At 32.7% G+C, this 18,042-nt stretch overlaps 4 protein-coding genes across 8 annotated transcripts; 2 read left to right on the top strand and 2 right to left on the bottom strand.

Annotated features, from left to right (window-relative positions):
• Positions 1–135: 135 nt before the first annotated feature.
• On the bottom strand, positions 136–3,458 carry LOC113854056 (putative glucose-6-phosphate 1-epimerase). Of its 4 annotated transcripts, none has more exons than XM_027484884.1 (9): positions 2,954–3,456; positions 2,402–2,573; positions 2,073–2,147; positions 1,922–1,978; positions 1,636–1,796; positions 1,143–1,277; positions 886–988; positions 572–671; positions 136–442 (listed from the first exon to the last, which is right to left on the bottom strand). In XM_027484884.1, the coding sequence occupies exons 2-9, from the start codon at positions 2,510–2,512 to the stop codon at positions 273–275; spliced, it is 912 nt and encodes a 303-aa protein (XP_027340685.1). In that variant the 5' UTR covers positions 2,513–2,573; positions 2,954–3,456; the 3' UTR covers positions 136–272. The 4 variants fall into 4 exon arrangements, with proteins under 4 accessions (XP_027340685.1, XP_027340687.1, XP_027340688.1 ...); XM_027484886.1 differs by having other exon boundaries at positions 178–442; positions 2,402–2,526; positions 2,954–3,458; XM_027484887.1 differs by having other exon boundaries at positions 178–442; positions 2,402–2,526; positions 3,010–3,458.
• A 3,299-nt stretch (positions 3,459–6,757) lies between these two features.
• Positions 6,758–9,942, top strand: LOC113855278 (V-type proton ATPase subunit E-like). Of its 2 annotated transcripts, XM_027486853.1 has the most exons (7): positions 6,758–6,948; positions 7,067–7,167; positions 7,813–7,978; positions 8,356–8,552; positions 8,784–8,785; positions 8,819–8,918; positions 9,775–9,942. In XM_027486853.1, the coding sequence occupies exons 1-7, from the start codon at positions 6,847–6,849 to the stop codon at positions 9,821–9,823; spliced, it is 717 nt and encodes a 238-aa protein (XP_027342654.1). In that variant the 5' UTR covers positions 6,758–6,846; the 3' UTR covers positions 9,824–9,942. The 2 variants fall into 2 exon arrangements, with proteins under 2 accessions (XP_027342654.1, XP_027342653.1); XM_027486852.1 differs by lacking the exon at positions 8,784–8,785.
• Positions 9,943–11,034: 1,092 nt separating this feature from the next.
• Positions 11,035–15,077, top strand: LOC113854942 (6-phosphogluconate dehydrogenase, decarboxylating 3, chloroplastic). The gene is made up of 2 exons (XM_027486292.1): positions 11,035–12,642; positions 13,323–15,077. Exon 1 carries the CDS (start codon positions 11,123–11,125, stop codon positions 12,608–12,610), a length of 1,488 nt encoding a protein of 495 aa, XP_027342093.1. The 5' UTR covers positions 11,035–11,122; the 3' UTR covers positions 12,611–12,642; positions 13,323–15,077.
• LOC113855749 lies at positions 13,596–14,471 on the bottom strand. Its single transcript, XM_027487380.1, has one exon. It carries the CDS (start codon positions 14,469–14,471, stop codon positions 13,596–13,598), a length of 876 nt encoding a protein of 291 aa, XP_027343181.1.
• Positions 15,078–18,042: the final 2,965 nt, after the last annotated feature.

Raw genomic sequence — 18,042 nt, 5'->3', positions numbered from 1 at the left:
AATTTTACTTGATTTAAATAAAACTATTATGAATAATAAATTTTTTCTTTTTTAACAGGGCTACATAATTTGCATAAACAATTTCACTACTTTCTTAAAAAATGTATTTTAATTAATTTATTAAATAAAATTTACATGTGATATCTTTTATATTTTGAATATTACTCAAGTAAAATTTCCAACAATAACAGAACAAGAGACATTGAATTTATTAGACCTAAGTTTGATCACAGTTTATTTGCTTAAAATCGGCATATTGAAGTAATTTCATATCAAGTGAAAGGGACGACAGAGAGCTCCAAGTGGCCTGTCCATTCTTCACCTGGCTTCAACATGACTGGTTTTTCTATTGCTGCACCATCAACGCAAAGCATGTGCTTGTACTCTTCATCCCCCAAATCCGCTATCGACTTGGATTTTTTCTCCCAAGGATTCCAAACAACTATGCAATACCAAAGTCGGTGAAGATATAGTTAGTTTTAGTTGTTACACTACGTACGAAATGACACAAAACCAACCAACATCATTAAGCATTTCATTTGAGGTGTAAATGTAGCCTACGGGACCATACCAACATCTGGAAGTCCTTCCTTTCGTATCTCAAATGTTCGCTTCCTTTCATGGTCTAGAACAGCTACGCCATTGCCAGAGTCAAGATAGACCCGATCCACCTAAAACATGGGAAAAATAAGATTTTAGCAAGCCCATTAAATCTGCTTAGTACAATTAAAAAGTGATAGAGATGGACTTCAAAAAGAAACAAACAACAAAAAAGCCTTATTCATTCAGATGAAGTCCACTACGTAGATCATATATTGCCACTAAACTTGATAAGAAAAATTCAATTTTTAAAATATTATTTATCAGCTACATTAATTGTCTCACCTCCGACTCAAATGTCAAAGCATCTCCTTGTTCTGTGAAGAGCTCTTTGTTGTGTAGGTTGTCGAGGTAATCAAGAGTTTCTAACCCTTCCACCCTCACTTCGCTGCCAATAATCAGTAGAGATTGTGCTTATAATTCAAAGATTAAACTTACCATAATGAAGAATTTATGAAAAATTAACTTTTTTTAACAAGCTGATCCTTGATAATAAAATCATTGTCATCATAAAATTACTGGAACTGCATACTGTTAAAGACCTGATATCAGAGATAGAGAAATATGTATGATACGCAAAGGAGAAACTGAAAGGCTTGCTGTTGATATTCCTGATGCGCGAAATCATAGTTAGATAACCATCTCCTGCCAAAGACACCCTTAAGCGAAGCTCGAAGCTGGACAAAATAATTTTCATTAGTATCCCAGATATTCTCTCTGATTCAACCGATAATTATAAGTTGTTTAAGGCTATAAGATGTAGCCCGTAGTGTAGAGTTAGGTGAGATGTGAAAAACATGATAAAATTCCCCGATGACATGCGTGTTTTGTTATTAGTACTCATGGACAATTTATTTTTCTTTTAACGCAAATTCTTGAACATATTAGAGTTTTGGGGTAGAAAATAAGGGCGTCTTCAAATCATATATGCTCATAATTGATATCCAAGTTTTTCACTTTTTATTTTCTCCAAATTGAGATGGTTAAAAACGCTAGTTCTAGAGTAAGTAAACTTGTTTCTTATTAATTCCGGACCTATGGGGCCATATCTTCAGATCATCTTCGGATGGTTTGAGCAGCAAGTCAATATAGGCCTTTTCACTGGAATCACTTGGAAACGGGGGAGGATCTTGATCAATAACCCAAATCTTGTTCCTGACAAATCCGTGATGCTCTAGTGATCCACGGTTTCCAAACTGCAAAAATTACAAGAACCCCACTTGTTATCTCTGTGTAATTTTTCCCTTGGATTTTTGTCTGTGAATAAATTTATACAATTCAGTATCAGACAGTAGTATTATCCAACACTAACTAATTATACCTCAGGGAAACAGATCGCAATTCCTCCTCGTAATGGTTTGAGAGGATTAATTATTGCCTGTGGAAAAAATGCCCATGAATACCGAGAAAATTTGCTAACTCTTGTCAAACTAATTAAATTGTAGTTACTATCTTCAAGAAAAGAAAAATACCTTACTACTAGTAAACAATAGCTCCTCGCCACGTTCCCTTTTCCATGAAAGAACCTGGCCTCCGTGCAAGCTAACCTAAAGCAGTACGCGTCACCCACTAACATCAATTCATGAAAGGGTATATAATTCTATTTCCACGACACTTATCTACAATTATTTTCACAATTAAGAAAAAGAAGAGATAGCAAAGTAAGATAAAATAGATGATGTAATAAAAAATAAAAAAAATATTACAAAAATTTTATGTGATTAACCTTTACGAAGATAGAGTTTTGTGAAGCAAAGTGTGAGGATGTGTAAATGGTTTGTGAGAGTTAAAAGAATCATACCCTTGCTGAAGCTCCTCGATGGTTCCGAAGAACCACTAGGCCTATCCCGTTCTTGTCTTTAGTAATTTCAACAGCTCCCCCGTTATCACTTGTGGCCCCAGAGTGATTCATGTCCAACCTCCACCCTGAATATGAATTCAAGCAAGAACTTCAAAACTGATTCCCCTGAACCCTGATAATGAGAAAATAAAATCAAAATTGATATGGCACAATAGGTTCAGCTGCCACAGAAGCAGGTAAAAACCCATGAGTTTTCCATGACACCTTCCTCGCGACAATTGAAACCACCAAAATCACAACTAGTCAATTACCAACTACCTTAATCTTATCTAAACAACTACCAACTACCTTAATCCAGAATGAACATAATTCAAAGCAGGATTTATAATTCAGTACTGTCTACACAATAGATTCAATACTGATTGGAATGAATTATGGGGGGAAAAAATTGGGTCTTGTCAACAAAAATGATCAAATCCGTGATTATGAGAAATAGTGGTTTCAAATTAAGCTAGCAATTAAGTAGTAATTAGAAGCGAAAATATTATTTACCTAAAATTGAAGCAACCAGATCAGAAATGAACTTGAAGGGTGGTGAGTTTCAACACCTGTTGTGAACTCTAATATGTGAGTGCGATAACAGAATTAACGACCCAGTTACTTGACAATCCGAGTTTGCTTTTTCATCCCCTCAAAAGAGTTTAGAATAAAGCCTAATCCAATCCAAACTTCAAATGGACCCCTTTTTAGTTCTTATGAAAATGAGAGATATATTATAGTGCTTCAAGTAAATGGGCTGTCACTGCAAGTGCTGATTGGAGAATGGAAATGACCCACAATCATTCACACAGTAAGGAGGGACACGAGGATAGTGACTACTACCCTTAATTAATTTTTCAAGTCATATTTTCTTTCAGTTTGTAAACATTATCTAGGAATAAGAGAAGTTTGTATTTCTCAATCACAATGTGGGTAATTCAGAGAGGATATAGGAGATTAGGGGTGGGAACGAGGACGAGGTTGATGGCCTTATCCTCCGGCATTGGTACACTTTCTGGTTCAACATGCATGAAAGTGATAACATGAAAATAATAAATTAGAAAATTCAATTGGTGAACAAGATTGCTCGAAGTAATCCATTAAAAACCATGTATCCAACACTTGTCCCACCCTTAATGCGAATGGTCCAACTCAGCTGTCCATGTCACTTTATAGATCAACCTGTATATATAGGAATGGGAATTAAAGCTTCGATTAGGGTGCCAGAGTCCATACAATACAACAGATTGACATGGATTTTCTTTATGTATACCCCATCTCAAATCTTTATGGATCCCGATTGTCTCTGGTCTAGGCGGTGAAAATGGGTTATTTTTGCTTAAAATCATGACAAAATGGCTTAAGCCAATTTTTATAAAACGGCTTAAACAAAAAAAAATAGTTTAAGCAAAAAATAGACAGAGAGTTTTAATTTTCACTCAATTTTCTCTTCTCCTTCCCCCTAAACATAACATTTCCTCCTCAACCTTCATATTCAACCTCCTTTAACTTTCATATTCAACTTTCTTCTTTCTCTTATACTTAACTCTTCTCTTTCCCTCCTAACTCTCTTTTCCTTCAACCTCATACCTAACTCCTTTCCTCCTCTTCTCATTCTCACCTCACCCAATACTTATCTTTCCCTCTTTTATCTATACTCAACTCTTCATTTTCTTCTTCTTCCACTGCCAAATTTTTTTTATGCAAAATTAGCTTAAGCTAATTTTTCTGGCTTAAGCTAATTATGTATTAGTTTAAGCGAATTATTTTATCTTAAGTGAATTTTGTGTATTTAAAGATATGAAGGCTGAGTGTAGAGAAAAGAGAGAATTAAGAATGGATGTAGATAAGGAGAGCGGGTGATATAGTAGTGACGGTGGAAGAAAAGGAAATTGAAGAGTTGAGTATAGAGAAAAAAGTGAGAGATAAGTATTTGGTGATGTGAGAATGAGAAGAGGAGGAGAAGAGTTAGGTATGAAGTTGAAGGAAAAGAGAGTTAAGAAGGAAAGAGAAGAGTTAAATATAAGAGAAAAAAGAAAGTTGAATATGGAGGTTGAATATAAAGGTTGAAGAGGAAATGTTATGTTTAAGAGGAATGAGAAGAGAAAATTGAGTGAAAATTAAAACTCTCTATCCATTTTTCGCTTAAGTCTATTATTTTTGTTTAAGCCATTTGTTTTATGAAAATTGGCTTAAGCTATTTTGTCATAATTTTAAGTGAAAATAACCTATTTTTGCTTAAGCGAATTTTTTGCTTAAACGAAAAAAAAAAAAAAACTAGAGGTCCAGTTCCTGTCTAAACTGGAGATAATCCAGATCCAGTATTTATAGAGTGATTTGTGTGAATTTCAATTCAACTCAATCAAAATTTGATTATGTATGAAATAAATTTGAATCAGTTTGATATGTTAACATAATGTGTTATAGTTAATATTATGTATAATTAAAATAAAGGAGCATATTTTATCAAAAAAAAAAAACAAATTAAAGGAGTGTATGATTATGATTATAATTATAATTATAATTAAGATATACTTTATAATATATTTTTTAAAATAAATTATAGCAATATAATATTATGATAAGTTGATATCAATTGAATAAAAAATTATTATTAAAGTACACTGTCTAATTTATTTTAAAAAAGTAATGTTTAGTATTTGTCATTAAATAATTATATAAATTAGAAAAAATAAAACAAAATATTTTACCAAGAAGGATTCTGTGGTATTAATTTTAGTAATCTTATGGGAAAAGTAAAAGATAAGTGTTACTATTATTTAATAAGTTTCGTTGACTTCTTTTTTTGTTGTTAACGTCAATGATCAAAATCATTATTTTACATTTAAAATGAAAACATAACAGTTGTTAAATTGGCTTAATATATTTAACCCTAATTTTAGGAGTAGAAGTTATTAATAAAATGTCACCGACCCTAAAAGCACTCTGGCTAGCTTCCCCGCAGATGATTCCAAATTGAACTCTACTTTTGGCATCAACTAGAGAATACTTCCAATATTAACTACTTATAATTACGTCAGTGTCTTTATAATCATTTACGTATAATTTGTATAAATTTTTATTTATAAAAAAATAATATGAAATTTATGAAAAGTCTTTATTTAATTTTTTAAAATTTTAAAAATATTATTTTTAACTTATAAAAATATTTTTTATATATTTTTTTAATACATTTGCAAAAATAACTTCTAATAGCCCAAATTATGCGCTTTCCTCCTTAAACCCTGGTTGCTGTTTTTCAAACATTCGAACTATGCATACATTTAGTCGTGTATGTACAGGGGAAAGCTAAGATTTATATTTTATAAGTTATAACTGTTGCCAATAACCACACAATATTTTTTGGAAGCTATTTCATTGGATGAGTTTAATTTTAATGTAAAATGTGAATATTTTTATACTATTAATTAATTATAACTATAATTTTTAAATAGTTAATATAAAAATTTTAAAAATTTAATGAAATATTAATTCATAATATAATAACAAGATAAAAATATTTATACTAATATATTAAAGTTAAATTAAAATTACATTACAAACATTCAAATTAGTCAGCCTTGTCAATGAATGTAATGCAAATGGGAGAGTTCCACTTTTAGTCCACTCAGAAAAAGCACCACCCATAAGAAAGAAGTAAAACAACATCAGAATGCTACCATTTTTTTCTCTCCAGGAGCAAGTTTAACATGTCTTTAGGTTAATTTTACCTTGTTATAAGATTTTAAAAAAATTGACAGTAATGACAAAAAAAATATTAAAAATAATATATATATATATATATATATATATAATTTAAACTCAGTTTTTAAGATTAAGTTTAAATATCTAATAATAAAATTTTTATTAAAAAATAAAATATTTATTTTATTTTAATTTTTTAAATATAATAAATATTTCATTTTTAATAAAAATAAATAATTAGATTCAGTTCTAAAAGTTAGCATTATGTAAATATGTCAGTGAAAGTTAAGTTTTTATCTGTGTATGAAAAATAATTTATTGAAAACAAAATTTATTTCCAGAATTTTTATATCTTAAAAAATGATACGGTATTATAAAAAAAATTACAGATTAAAATCAAACCACGTATTAAATTGGAAGTCATCTTGCTTGGTGATTCCCGAGTGTAATATCTAACTTTAAAAATACCTTCATATAATAATAAATTTATTAAGAAACAAAATAGAAATAAATAATTGTATAAAAAGAATAGAAATAAATAAATGTTCGGATTGTAAACAAAAACATGTATTTAAAATTGAAATTGTTACGATTGGAGATGCATTGAAAAAGAGCTGAGCTGGTCTAGGCTGTGGGAGTGTGGTGGTGATACGTATCAACCTCAATCAAGCAAATTCGTTTGCAGTGGATCGTCTTCCAAAATGAACGACACAGATGTATCGAAGCAAATCCAACAGATGGTGAGGTTTATCCACCAGGAAGCTGAGGAAAAAGCCAACGAGATCTCTGTCTCTGCCGAAGAAGTAACTGCATTTCCTTCTACATTTTCTCTTTTCATTCTACTTTGCTTCATATCACCATCCAATTGATGTTCTCCAATGGAATTGGAATCTTACTGTTTTTTTTTTATTTGTTCTGCAGGAATTCAATATCGAGAAGCTGCAGTTGGTCGAAGCGGAGAAGAAGAAGATCAGGCAAGAATATGAGCGCAAAGAGCGCCAAGTCGAGATTCGCAAGAAGATGTAACTCACTTACTACATTTCCTTCTCTACATTTTTGTTTTACTGTTCTTGTTTCCGCAAATTCGTGATTTCTGTGGCTTTTTCATCCGTTGACATTGGTTGAAATTAACCTACTCGTATAGCTCTTGATCCTTGCGTGTGATAGTATCACAGTGCCTATTGATTGGGTTACTGCTGGTACTGTTAATGCTTGATTTCTAGTCCAAAATCAAAACGTCTATTGGATCTTTTGCGGCTTGCTGTACTGCTCAGCAAAATCAATAAATGATTTTAAGCTCCATTTTGAAATTTTGCATTTGCAAAATGCAGTTATCGGTTATATTTAGAGAATGTTTGTTTTACCTTTTAAAAACTAAAAACTGTTTTTAAAAAGTAAATCAAACATACTCTAAGTCTCTCTTGTTTGGTTTTGAATTGGTTCGGTTTGATGTTCAGTTTCTTTCAAATTATTGATATATGTGATTAATTACTTGGATTCAAGTATATTATCAAAAGTATGACTAGAAAATATGTAAAAGAATTATGTTTTGTTTTGAGGATTGATTTGTTTCATGGTGTGATGGATGTATTGTACTCCTAGTTAGAAAAATACAGTGCTAGTTGAGATAGCTCAAGTTTTGTGGCGCAATTATTTGTTTCTTGCAGTGAGTACTCCATGCAGCTGAATGCTTCTCGGATTAAAGTTCTTCAAGCTCAAGATGACGTGATCAGTTCCATGAAAGAAGCAGCATCCAAGGAACTTTTGCATGTGAGTCATCATAGTCATCATCATCATGTTTACAGAAACCTTCTTAAGGATCTCATTGTTCAGGTTAGTAAAATTTTGAATATGGTACACCTACTGATGGTTTGATTTTTCTGTTCTGTGAAGTATTATTATCAGATTGTTGCTTCCATTTCATGTCATTGTACCTGGTAACATCAATGAGCCAATGTCAATGATTGTTTTGAATCATAACTATTTGGTATTTGCTGATATGGGAAGAAACCTTGGTCTTTACAGTGCTGTGTTTATATTACCTCTTTCAATTCCTACCCCCATCCCTCTACCCTTCATTTTCCCCGGTCTACATTACCTCTTTCAATCCTTTGTAATCTTATATTCTGTTATTATTTTATGGACTATCTTCTGTGCATGAGTATATAGAGTCTGGACTTGGAACATAATATAAGGATTGTGCGTTACAGAGTTTGCTAAGACTGAAAGAACCTTCTGTCTTATTGAGATGTCGGAAACATGACCAGCACTTGGTAGAGCATGTGCTGGATTCAGCTGTAAAGGAGTATGCTGATAAAGCAAATGTTGATCCCCCAGAGATCATTGTTGACAACCAAGTCTATCTTCCACCTGGACCTAGCCATCACAATGCTCATGATCCCTACTGGTAATGTTTATGTTATAACTTATAATTAAAGTATTTGTCTGGTCCAGCCCCTGTCAATCAGGGCTTGCTTCGTTGCTTTACCTTTTTTCTCTTGATTAATTGTAACACCATTATATTTAGGTAAAAAAGAATCAAGAGTTTCAAATCTTAAGATTAATTTGCATTTAGTGTTTGTAGTTGATTGCGGATGCTTCCTAAAATTGTATCAGCTGCTTTGATATTTAGTATCAGTTGTAGCACACCTGATTATATTTGTTGACATTCAGCTCTGGTGGGGTGGTGTTGGCTTCTCGTGATGGAAAGATTGTTTGTGAAAACACTCTTGATGCAAGACTTGATGTGGTGTTCCGTAAAAAGCTTCCAGAGGTAATTTTTTGTGCATTGTCTTATTCTGTGACTAGTATCCTCTTAGTTAGATATTTGCTGCTGAATTGTTTGTATTAAGGCCAGCTATTGAGCAAGGAAAAAAGACTAAGTTCTTCATAGATAACTCTCTGAACTTGGAGCTATTGCTCTTTCTCGGATAATTTCCATGTAGCATTATGATTCACTTTCCTTTCTCTTCATTCCTCTGTATAGTACACTTTCTATTACATTTTTTTGAAGTTATAACCAACTACAAATGGCTTGATTTGATTTTAAACCAGTGAATCTTTTTTTTATCTTTCTCTTTTTCTGTGTCTTTGTATTTACTAGACCTAGTCTAAAAAATTCTTTTCATCGAGTACAATTCTAGTCTTACATAACTCTTAGAACGATTTTACAATTTAAGAGAGAGACAAGAAGAAAGAGAAAGAAATGTGGGATAAGATAAGTAATGTGATTAAGAGAGAGAGAGAGAGAGAGAGAGTGAGAGAGAGAGACGAGTTGTAAAAAGTGTTGAAAAAACTGTTGTAAGTGGAGCATTACTCTTTTATTAATTTTTCCTCGCACTTTCTTTGTCCTAACAAAATGTACCATATTCCCGTGAATCCATTATTGGCCAATTGTTGCTATTATATTTTGTTGACTTTGTATATTGGTATTTTTTGGGTTTTGATGTGTCTTAATGGAGATTGTGTAGTTTTATTTATTTAATATAATGATCTCATGTAACTCAGAATTAAGAAACAACTACATACGTTAGCAATTTTAAGCGTAGTCTTAGGTTGAATTTGTGATAGCCACTCAATGATGTGTCTAAATACTTGATTCTTATGAAGTTTCTTGCTCCTTATTGCAGATCCGAAAGCAGCTCTTTGGACAAGTTGCTGCTTGAAGATTTTGATTGAACTGTTTCGCTACCCCCGGAATATTTATTTCCCGAAAGCTTGTATTTGACGAATACCTGCCATTATCATGCCATTGCTTCTTTTAAACTTGTTGCCTTTTAGATAGCACCATTTTTTTCAGTAGTACAGTTGTTCCCATATCGTATGTGATAGGGGCTTGCGGTGTTTTAGATTTTGTTTATTGGTGATTGTTATCACCTTGCCTAAACGTTTGGCTGTTTGCGCTCATTTCAGCTTTGAGCTTCTTGGTAATCAAGTAGCCAGTAATAATATATTTGAACATTACTGTCAAAATTGTGACGTGACGAAATATAATTGTTAGTCTAATGGGGTAACTGGCGGAATTAAGGGTATGTTTAGAGTGGTGGTAAAGAGTGGGATAAAATGTAATAAATTGACATTTTCCTGTATTTCATTGTTTGGATTGTGAAAATGTTAATGGAATGGAATAGATTTTATCTCATTTCATCTTATTTTTTATGTTTTGTTTCTCTCAATTTAGGAAGATATAACAGAATTAATATTATTTTATAAAATATTCAAATAATCGAGTAGTGGTTTTGTTCATTTAATTCCCAACCTTTAAATATTCTAACAAAATATAAAAGTATTTTTATACTAATTTAATATTAATCAAGGTGAACTACCGTAGATAACAAAATATACATAAAAAAAGACACTTGAATCATAGATATGTTTAGATCTTGCAAATCAGTATTTTAAAAGTGCTTATTAAAAAATTAAAAGAAAAAATAATTTAAAATTATGTTATACTAAAGAATGTGTATTAACAACAATTTTTTAAAAAATATTTTTAAAATTTTTTAATCAATATTCGTACAATACTTATTAACATTTATCCAATAATTTTTATTAAAAAAATATATAACAACAACCACAATAATAATAATAAAAAAGTAGGTAGCTGACCAGAGCAAAGAGGGGTGACTATGAGGTACATATTTAGGTAGTTGACTGATTTTGTGGCAATGGAAACGCAGTCGTTTGATTGTGAAGGGAGTTACCATTGAGCCCTTCTTGGAGGCAACGACGTCTACGGCACCTCCTCCTTGGGGATTAAGTCGCTGTCCCTTCACTCCCTCGACGAGTCCGCCATCCACCAAACCAAACAACCCCCCACTCCAAAAAGAACAACAAAATCACTCTTCATACTAACATTACTAATAGACAGTTCCCATTTGGATAATAATAATAACATAGCATTCGCATAGGTTCACTCGCATCACCTACCCTTCCTTTCCTTTCATTTCCTTCCCCCTCTTCTCAATCTCAGCAGCCATGGAGTCCGCAGCTTTATCGCGCATAGGCCTAGCGGGCCTGGCCGTGATGGGCCAAAACCTAGCCCTAAACATCGCCGAAAAGGGCTTCCCAATCTCTGTCTACAACCGCACAACCTCCAAGGTCGACGAGACCGTAGATCGGGCGCGCAATGAGGGCTCTCTCCCTCTCACCGGCCAATACAACCCTCGCGACTTCGTCCTCTCCCTCCAACGCCCCAGATCAGTCATCATCCTCGTCAAAGCCGGCGCCCCCGTCGACCAAACCATCGCCGCCCTCTCCGACCACCTCGAACCCGGCGACTGCATCATCGACGGCGGCAACGAATGGTACCAAAACACCGAACGCCGCATCCAACACGTCTCCGAAAAAGGCCTCCTTTACCTCGGCATGGGCGTCTCTGGCGGCGAAGAAGGTGCGCGAAACGGGCCCTCGCTCATGCCCGGTGGGTCTTACCAAGCCTACTCCAACATCGAAGACATCTTAACCAAAGTCGCCGCTCAGGTCGAAGATGGCCCTTGCGTCACTTACATCGGCGAGGGAGGTTCTGGAAACTTCGTGAAGATGGTCCATAACGGAATTGAATACGGTGATATGCAGTTAATTTCCGAGGCCTATGACGTTTTGAAGCACGTTGGTGGTTTATCGAATTCTGAATTGGCTGAGATTTTCGACGAGTGGAACAGAGGGGAACTTGAGAGTTTCTTGATTGAGATTACTGCGGATATTTTCAAGGTGAAGGATGAGGAGGGTGGTGACGGGTATTTGGTGGATAAGATTTTGGATAAGACTGGAATGAAGGGTACCGGGAAGTGGACGGTGCAGCAGGCGGCGGAGCTCTCGGTGGCGGCGCCCACGATTGCGGCTTCGTTGGATTGTAGGTACTTGAGTGGGTTGAAGGAGGAGAGAGAGAGTGCTGCGGCAGTGTTGAAGGAGGCAGGGTTGAATGATGAAATGGGATTTGCTAAGAGTGGTGTGGATAAGAAGCGGTTGATTGACGATGTGAGGCAGGCTTTGTATGCGTCCAAGATTTGTAGTTATGCTCAAGGGATGAATTTGTTGAGGGCTAAGAGTGACGAGAAAGGGTGGAACTTGAATTTGGGGGAGTTGGCTAGGATTTGGAAAGGTGGGTGTATTATAAGGGCTGTGTTTTTGGATAGGATCAAGAGGGCTTATCAGAGGAACCCAAATTTGGCTAGTTTGATAGTGGACCCTGAATTCGCTAGGGAAATGGTGCAGAGGCAAGCTGCGTGGAGGAGGGTTGTGGGATTGGCAATTTCGGCGGGGATAAGCACGCCAGGGATGTGTGCTAGTCTTGCTTACTTTGATACTTATAGGAGGGCGAGGCTTCCGGCGAACCTTGTTCAGGCTCAGAGGGACTTGTTTGGGGCTCATACTTATGAGAGGATTGATCGCCCTGGCTCTTTTCATACTGAGTGGACTAAGCTTGCTCGCAAGAGTGGGGCTGGAGTTGGTGCTCTCAATTGATGAATGGATGGATGAATGTCCTTTTTAGTGTGGTTAGTTGTTTGTTTGTTGGTTAATCAATGCAGCATTTGAGTTCTAATTCTAATTGTATGTTTCATTGAGGATCCTTGGTTGGTTTAGGCAGAGCTAGTATTGTTTCCTTGCTATAGCTGTTTTTGCTCTTTAATAAAACAAAGGCATGTCATTTGACTTCCACTTATGTAGGCTCCCAATTGTTCCCGTTTTTACATGTTTCCCAATTAAAGTTATATGTCCGAGCAGCCTTTGCTGCTATACATGAATTTGTTGACAGAATATGACGAGAGAAGTGTTGAAAATTTATGTATTATCGAGTCAACGATGGTAGGAACATTCTTTGGGCTGAGCCTTATGTTACAAGTGATCTTGGTATACGTCCTGGATTTTCGCTTTTTCACCCTTGTTAACTTCAGTATGCATGCACATGCAGGTGCAGTCTTAAGATTTTGGGCTTCTTGTTGAAGCCTTGATGGTCAGTTTACTAATGTTACCTTTCGGTAAATGCCAGCGCTAGCATGCTTAATTGATTGTTCTTTGGCTGCTTTTTCAGGACTCAGTATTGCTTTTCTGATATGGTTTCTTTAAAGATTTTATTGGAGTTTACGCTCCTTTTTTCGCTTCAGCTTAAATGGTACACTTTACAGTTGTATGTGACTAATTAACAAATGCAAATTGCTTCACGCCAATGTGACAGATGATGTGTTAATCGTGGCAATTGTTCCTCCCCGGTAGAACGTATTCCATACAAGAGAGTAAAGAGACTAATCGATAATAAGGCTCGTTCTTGAATATCTACAAAAGCAGTCCTTCATTTATGGTGAAAAAAATAAATATGCCTTGTTCATTGCACGGAATGGATCAATGGACGAACCTCGTTTGTTATACATGCACTAACAAAAGAGTATTAGTAAACTACAAGAGTAATTGAAGTAATTGGGCAGAAGGTTAAATGGGAAAATGTAATGCACTACTGAACACCGCTCTCAAGAACTGGCTGGGTTCTTGTCACTGCTGCGGATGGCATTTTACTATTGCCAACCCATCTACTTTCAAGAACCTGATCTTCATCGGCTTGTTTTTCCATGGCTTGAATCTTCTTGCTCCTGAGAAGTCTCAGAGATGAAAATCCTGCACAGCCCACCATGATCAACGCAAAAAATCCGAGCACAGAGCCAATCACCCACAGATACCATGGTCTCCGCTTATTCTCCAATGGGAACACAACTGAAAAATGACCCTGGTCTCTTGAGTAACATACGCCGGGGGAACTCATCCCAGTGAGTTGAATTGTTCCATTGGCATTGAAAGCTACACATCTTGCCCTTGAATTGATACCACCCATACCCATAAATGGATTATTGGGGAATTTAATAGATATAGGCTGCCCCATTGTGTTGAGAGTGAGGTTTCTCACACTTGTATCTGTTATATTTGAGGCATCAAAAACCATGAAGCCAACAACAGAAGTGATGAGTGAGTAACCTGGAACGTTATAGTAGAGGGAAGACCAATTGCCCAAGTTTTGGTACACAATAGCCAACCTCCTCACATGGGGAATGGACTTTGTTCTCGGTGGGATCCGAAAGTAGCTGAAGTTGGCACCTTTGTTCCAGAGCCTTCTGCTTCTGAGACGTACTACTGAAACATCCATACCTGACAGGTTCCGCGGAAGAAGAGCATCATATAGAGCACCAGTTTGAGGCCGGTGTTTGATCAGTGTCCTGAAAGCAAAATTTTGAACCAAGGAATTTAATGATTCACTTGCAGCAGTGTTGTCCAAGCAGTGCCCCAAGGAGCAGCAACACAAGTTGAAAATCAAAAGCCAGATGAAATCCCAATTCATGTTGGATTCCATCAAAACTGCGCCACAGGCAGAGAACAATTTAGACAAGTTTCTAAGGAATGAAGGAACCAAATTGGCAATCTGTTTTAGGTCTTGTTGCTTTCATTTCTTTAGTATAGTATTGAGCTTATGATAGACGTAAATATAGCACCAAGTTCAATGATGTTTACTTTTCCACAAAGAAGAAGCATGCTCAGATTTGGGTCCCAACCAGTGGCTCCAGAGCGAAGAAAGACTCAAAAAGTGGGTATTGACTTGGGGCATTCTGATTCCATCTGATGACTTAAGGGGCTTTCTGTGGTTCTGTCTGTTGGAGAATCTTTGTCACTACAATGTGAGAAGCAACTTTAGCATGCGTTGATTGCTCATTTTCTCTCCTCTATGGGAGGCAAATTCAGCAAATGGAATCATCAATAATTCCACTGCCCAAATTGAGGCCCGCCATGCTATAAAGAGACATCTTCAGGAGCCTATGAAACATTTAGGCCCATGAATTGGAGGCCCAGCCCGGAAAGAATAGTAACATAATTACAATGAAAACTGACTTTAGATTTCTGGACCCAAAAAATATATAGATATCAGATTTGAGACTTTGTTGGCAAATTTAAAATCGTTAACTTTTGAGTTTTGCATTGAATAGTTAAAGTACTGTTAGTGTACACGATAGTTAATATTGGCAGGTTTATACATATAATACTGGAAGATCACTTGTTTAAGGAATGAGATTTGACCATAAGGCATAAATTTTGTTTAAATTGTATTCACTTGAAAATTCATGAATACTTATCAATCAACTTTATTTAATCCATAATATTTTTTAAAAATATAAATAAATATTAATTATAAAATTACATGTGTTTATAAATGTTAATTTTATATAAAATTCAGTTTTTATAGTTATTAAAATACAATATATAATTTAAAAGCTAAATTTATAAAACTTTTATTTTAGATAAAAAAAGAACTATTGGGAATAACTGTTGAAGACTTATTTTTCAAAAAATTAATTATCTTTCTTTTGGATGATTTAACACATATTTCTTGCTAAAAATATTTTTATTGTCCCAAATAACAGTGCAAAATAAATGTCCTTAGTGGTATTTTGAATGCATAAATTACTTGTTTGGTTGCTATAATTTGAATTTAAATATATATTTCTTTATATTCAACTGTGCTAAATGCTCAAATTTAATATTAATTTACTCCATACATTTCAATACCACAGGAGATAATAAACCTAATCGGGCCCATTTTTGCATTGTTTTAAAAATTTGTTCCTTTAAAGTACTTTTTTAAATATACCTTCTACTGTTAATTTAATTTGATTATAAATTACAAAAAACATATCAATTTCATTTATAATATAATGAAATTCACTTATATTTTAAAATAATGTTTAATTAAATATTTTAAAATAGCCTAAATGAATCTTTTAGATCCTATGCTTTTTTATAGTTTTAATTAACTCCTTGTATAACTATTAAATTTTAATGAGATAATATTATTAATTTATTAAATTTTTTTATTATAACAAAATTTTATCAATATTTTTTATAAATATTTTCTTTAAATTTCTAAATTTTATAATTTCTAGGAGATAAATTTAACATTAAATTGAACGCCTATCATTTTTTTAGTATATTGATGCAGCAACTAAAATGTGTTAAATCGGAAAATATTACAAAATTAAAATATTCAAAAAAATTGTAAACTTTTTTTTGCAAAAAGTTTATATTTAAATTTTAATTTTTTTACTGTACAATTAAGTTTTTAGATACAATTTATATAAATATTTTATTATAAAAAATATTAAAAATGTCACTAAATTATTTTTAAAATGCTTAATAGATCTGTAATAATATTAAGGAAATTGTAAAAAGGATTTACTTTAAACAGTTTTTAATTTTTTTAAAAATAAAAAAAAATTTATTCTTTAAAATATTTTTATTATTTAAAATTAATAAAATCATTAAAATGAAATAAGTTTAAAAGAAAATTATAAACACAAATTCTAACTTGTAATAGTTGTTATAGCCTTAAGAATTTTTTTAAAAAGACAAAAACTAAACTAAATCAGAAACATTTCGCTTGCTTTGTCTTTGTAGAGTAGATTAGGTTAATGAGTTCACTGACAAACTAATAATTTAGGGGTCTATAGTAGCTTGGGTGATTTTACAATTGAAACATAAAATTGAGTTATTGAATAGCTGTTTTCTCTGAAATTTTATCGAATCGAAAGAGTGGATCTGATGTTTCAGGAAGAAGATTAGATGGATGGATGGACAGGTCACAAGTGAGAAGAGTATGAAAAAAGTGTGATTGGACAAATTGAAAAGAAACGGTGAAGAGATTGGGAAAGAGAGAAGAAAGAGTGAATGAGACATCCAAATTTCTTCCACATTTGGCAGTCAGCTTTTTCTCATCGATATGACCCATTTCTGTATGCCACCCACAATCTGATGTGATCGTCATACGGAACCAACTGCTGCCTTTACACTCTATTTCTATCAAAAATCTTTTTATTAAATTAATAAATTTTATGAAATTTAAACAAATTAATTTTTAATAGTATATATTTTTAGTGTAACGGTAGGATAGTATTTAGATGCTTAGATTTTCATTCATCAAAATATTTTTCTCCTTTTATTTTTTTTATTAGAAGAATTTTGTATTAATTTCACCATTTTTTATATTTTTCTGCAGTTAGATAAGACTAATACAATACAATAATTTTATTATTTTATAAGAGTTAACTAGCAAATCTTAAAAAAAAAAATTTAAATAATGTATCACATATTTAAAGACAATTTTAATATTTTACTTTTTAATGGATTAATAAGTTTTTATCAGTAAAATTTTGTGCATGTAATTAAAAAATATCATCATGTTAAAAGATAGTTAATTATGAATTTGTGATATTTAATATGGTATATACTTTACTAAATTGCATATTAGTAAAGGTTTAATTAAATTTTGATCAATTATATTTTAAAAGTATTAATAAAATATTTTTTTATAATTTAGGACTTCTTTGTTTTCTCTTCTTGAATAAATTATTTTATTTTTAAAAATAAAAAAACTTATTTGTTAATATAAATTTTAAAAATATTTATAAATAATTTTAAATTTTAAATTTTTAAAACTTAAGTGTTTTTATTTTATTTTTCTTTTTATAACTAATAAAATTTAACTAAAAACAATTTTAAAACTAACTTATCAAACAATTTTTATTTTTATTTATTTTAAATCATTTTATACAATTATTTTTAAATGTGATTTTAAAAATTAAAAAAAAAATTAAATCAAACAATCCTTTAATTTTTATTTATAAGTAATATCTATTTTCATTTTGTTACTTTAATTTTGTATTCATCTTTTTCTTCACGTATAACTTTTTTATTGTCATTTTTTATTTAAATAATAAATAATAAAAGTTGAATTTTATAATCTAATAGTCACGAAAGTATTTATATTCTTAAGCTTAAAATAATATTTTAAATATTTTATTAAAGTTATAATTTAATCAATACTATAAAATTTAAACTGTAAATTTGTAAATTATAAGAGTTAA

Source organism: Abrus precatorius, unplaced genomic scaffold, assembly GCF_003935025.1.
Source record: "Abrus precatorius isolate BTA unplaced genomic scaffold, Abrus_2018 Scaffold11, whole genome shotgun sequence".
In the NCBI taxonomy this organism is placed as follows: domain Eukaryota; kingdom Viridiplantae; phylum Streptophyta; class Magnoliopsida; order Fabales; family Fabaceae; genus Abrus; species Abrus precatorius.
The sequence above is the reverse complement of the archived record's forward strand: the minus strand, read 5'-3'. Positions and strand labels throughout refer to the sequence as shown.

Coding starts and splice junctions, on each gene's coding strand:
- LOC113854056 (XM_027484886.1), bottom strand. CDS start 2,512: ATGAATCACTCTGGGGCCACAAGTGATAACGGGGGAGCTGTTGAAATT. Junction 1,979..2,072: donor TATTGTTTACTAGTAGTAAG/GTATTTTTCTTT, acceptor TTTTTTCCACAG/GCAATAATTAATCCTCTCAA. Junction 1,278..1,635: donor CTGAAGATATGGCCCCATAG/GTCCGGAATTAA, acceptor TATTTTGTCCAG/CTTCGAGCTTCGCTTAAGGG.
- LOC113855278 (XM_027486853.1), top strand. CDS start 6,847: ATGAACGACACAGATGTATCGAAGCAAATCCAACAGATGGTGAGGTTT. Junction 6,949..7,066: donor TCTCTGTCTCTGCCGAAGAA/GTAACTGCATTT, acceptor TTTGTTCTGCAG/GAATTCAATATCGAGAAGCT. Junction 7,168..7,812: donor GTCGAGATTCGCAAGAAGAT/GTAACTCACTTA, acceptor TGTTTCTTGCAG/TGAGTACTCCATGCAGCTGA.
- LOC113854942 (XM_027486292.1), top strand. CDS start 11,123: ATGGAGTCCGCAGCTTTATCGCGCATAGGCCTAGCGGGCCTGGCCGTG.
- LOC113855749 (XM_027487380.1), bottom strand. CDS start 14,471: ATGAATTGGGATTTCATCTGGCTTTTGATTTTCAACTTGTGTTGCTGC.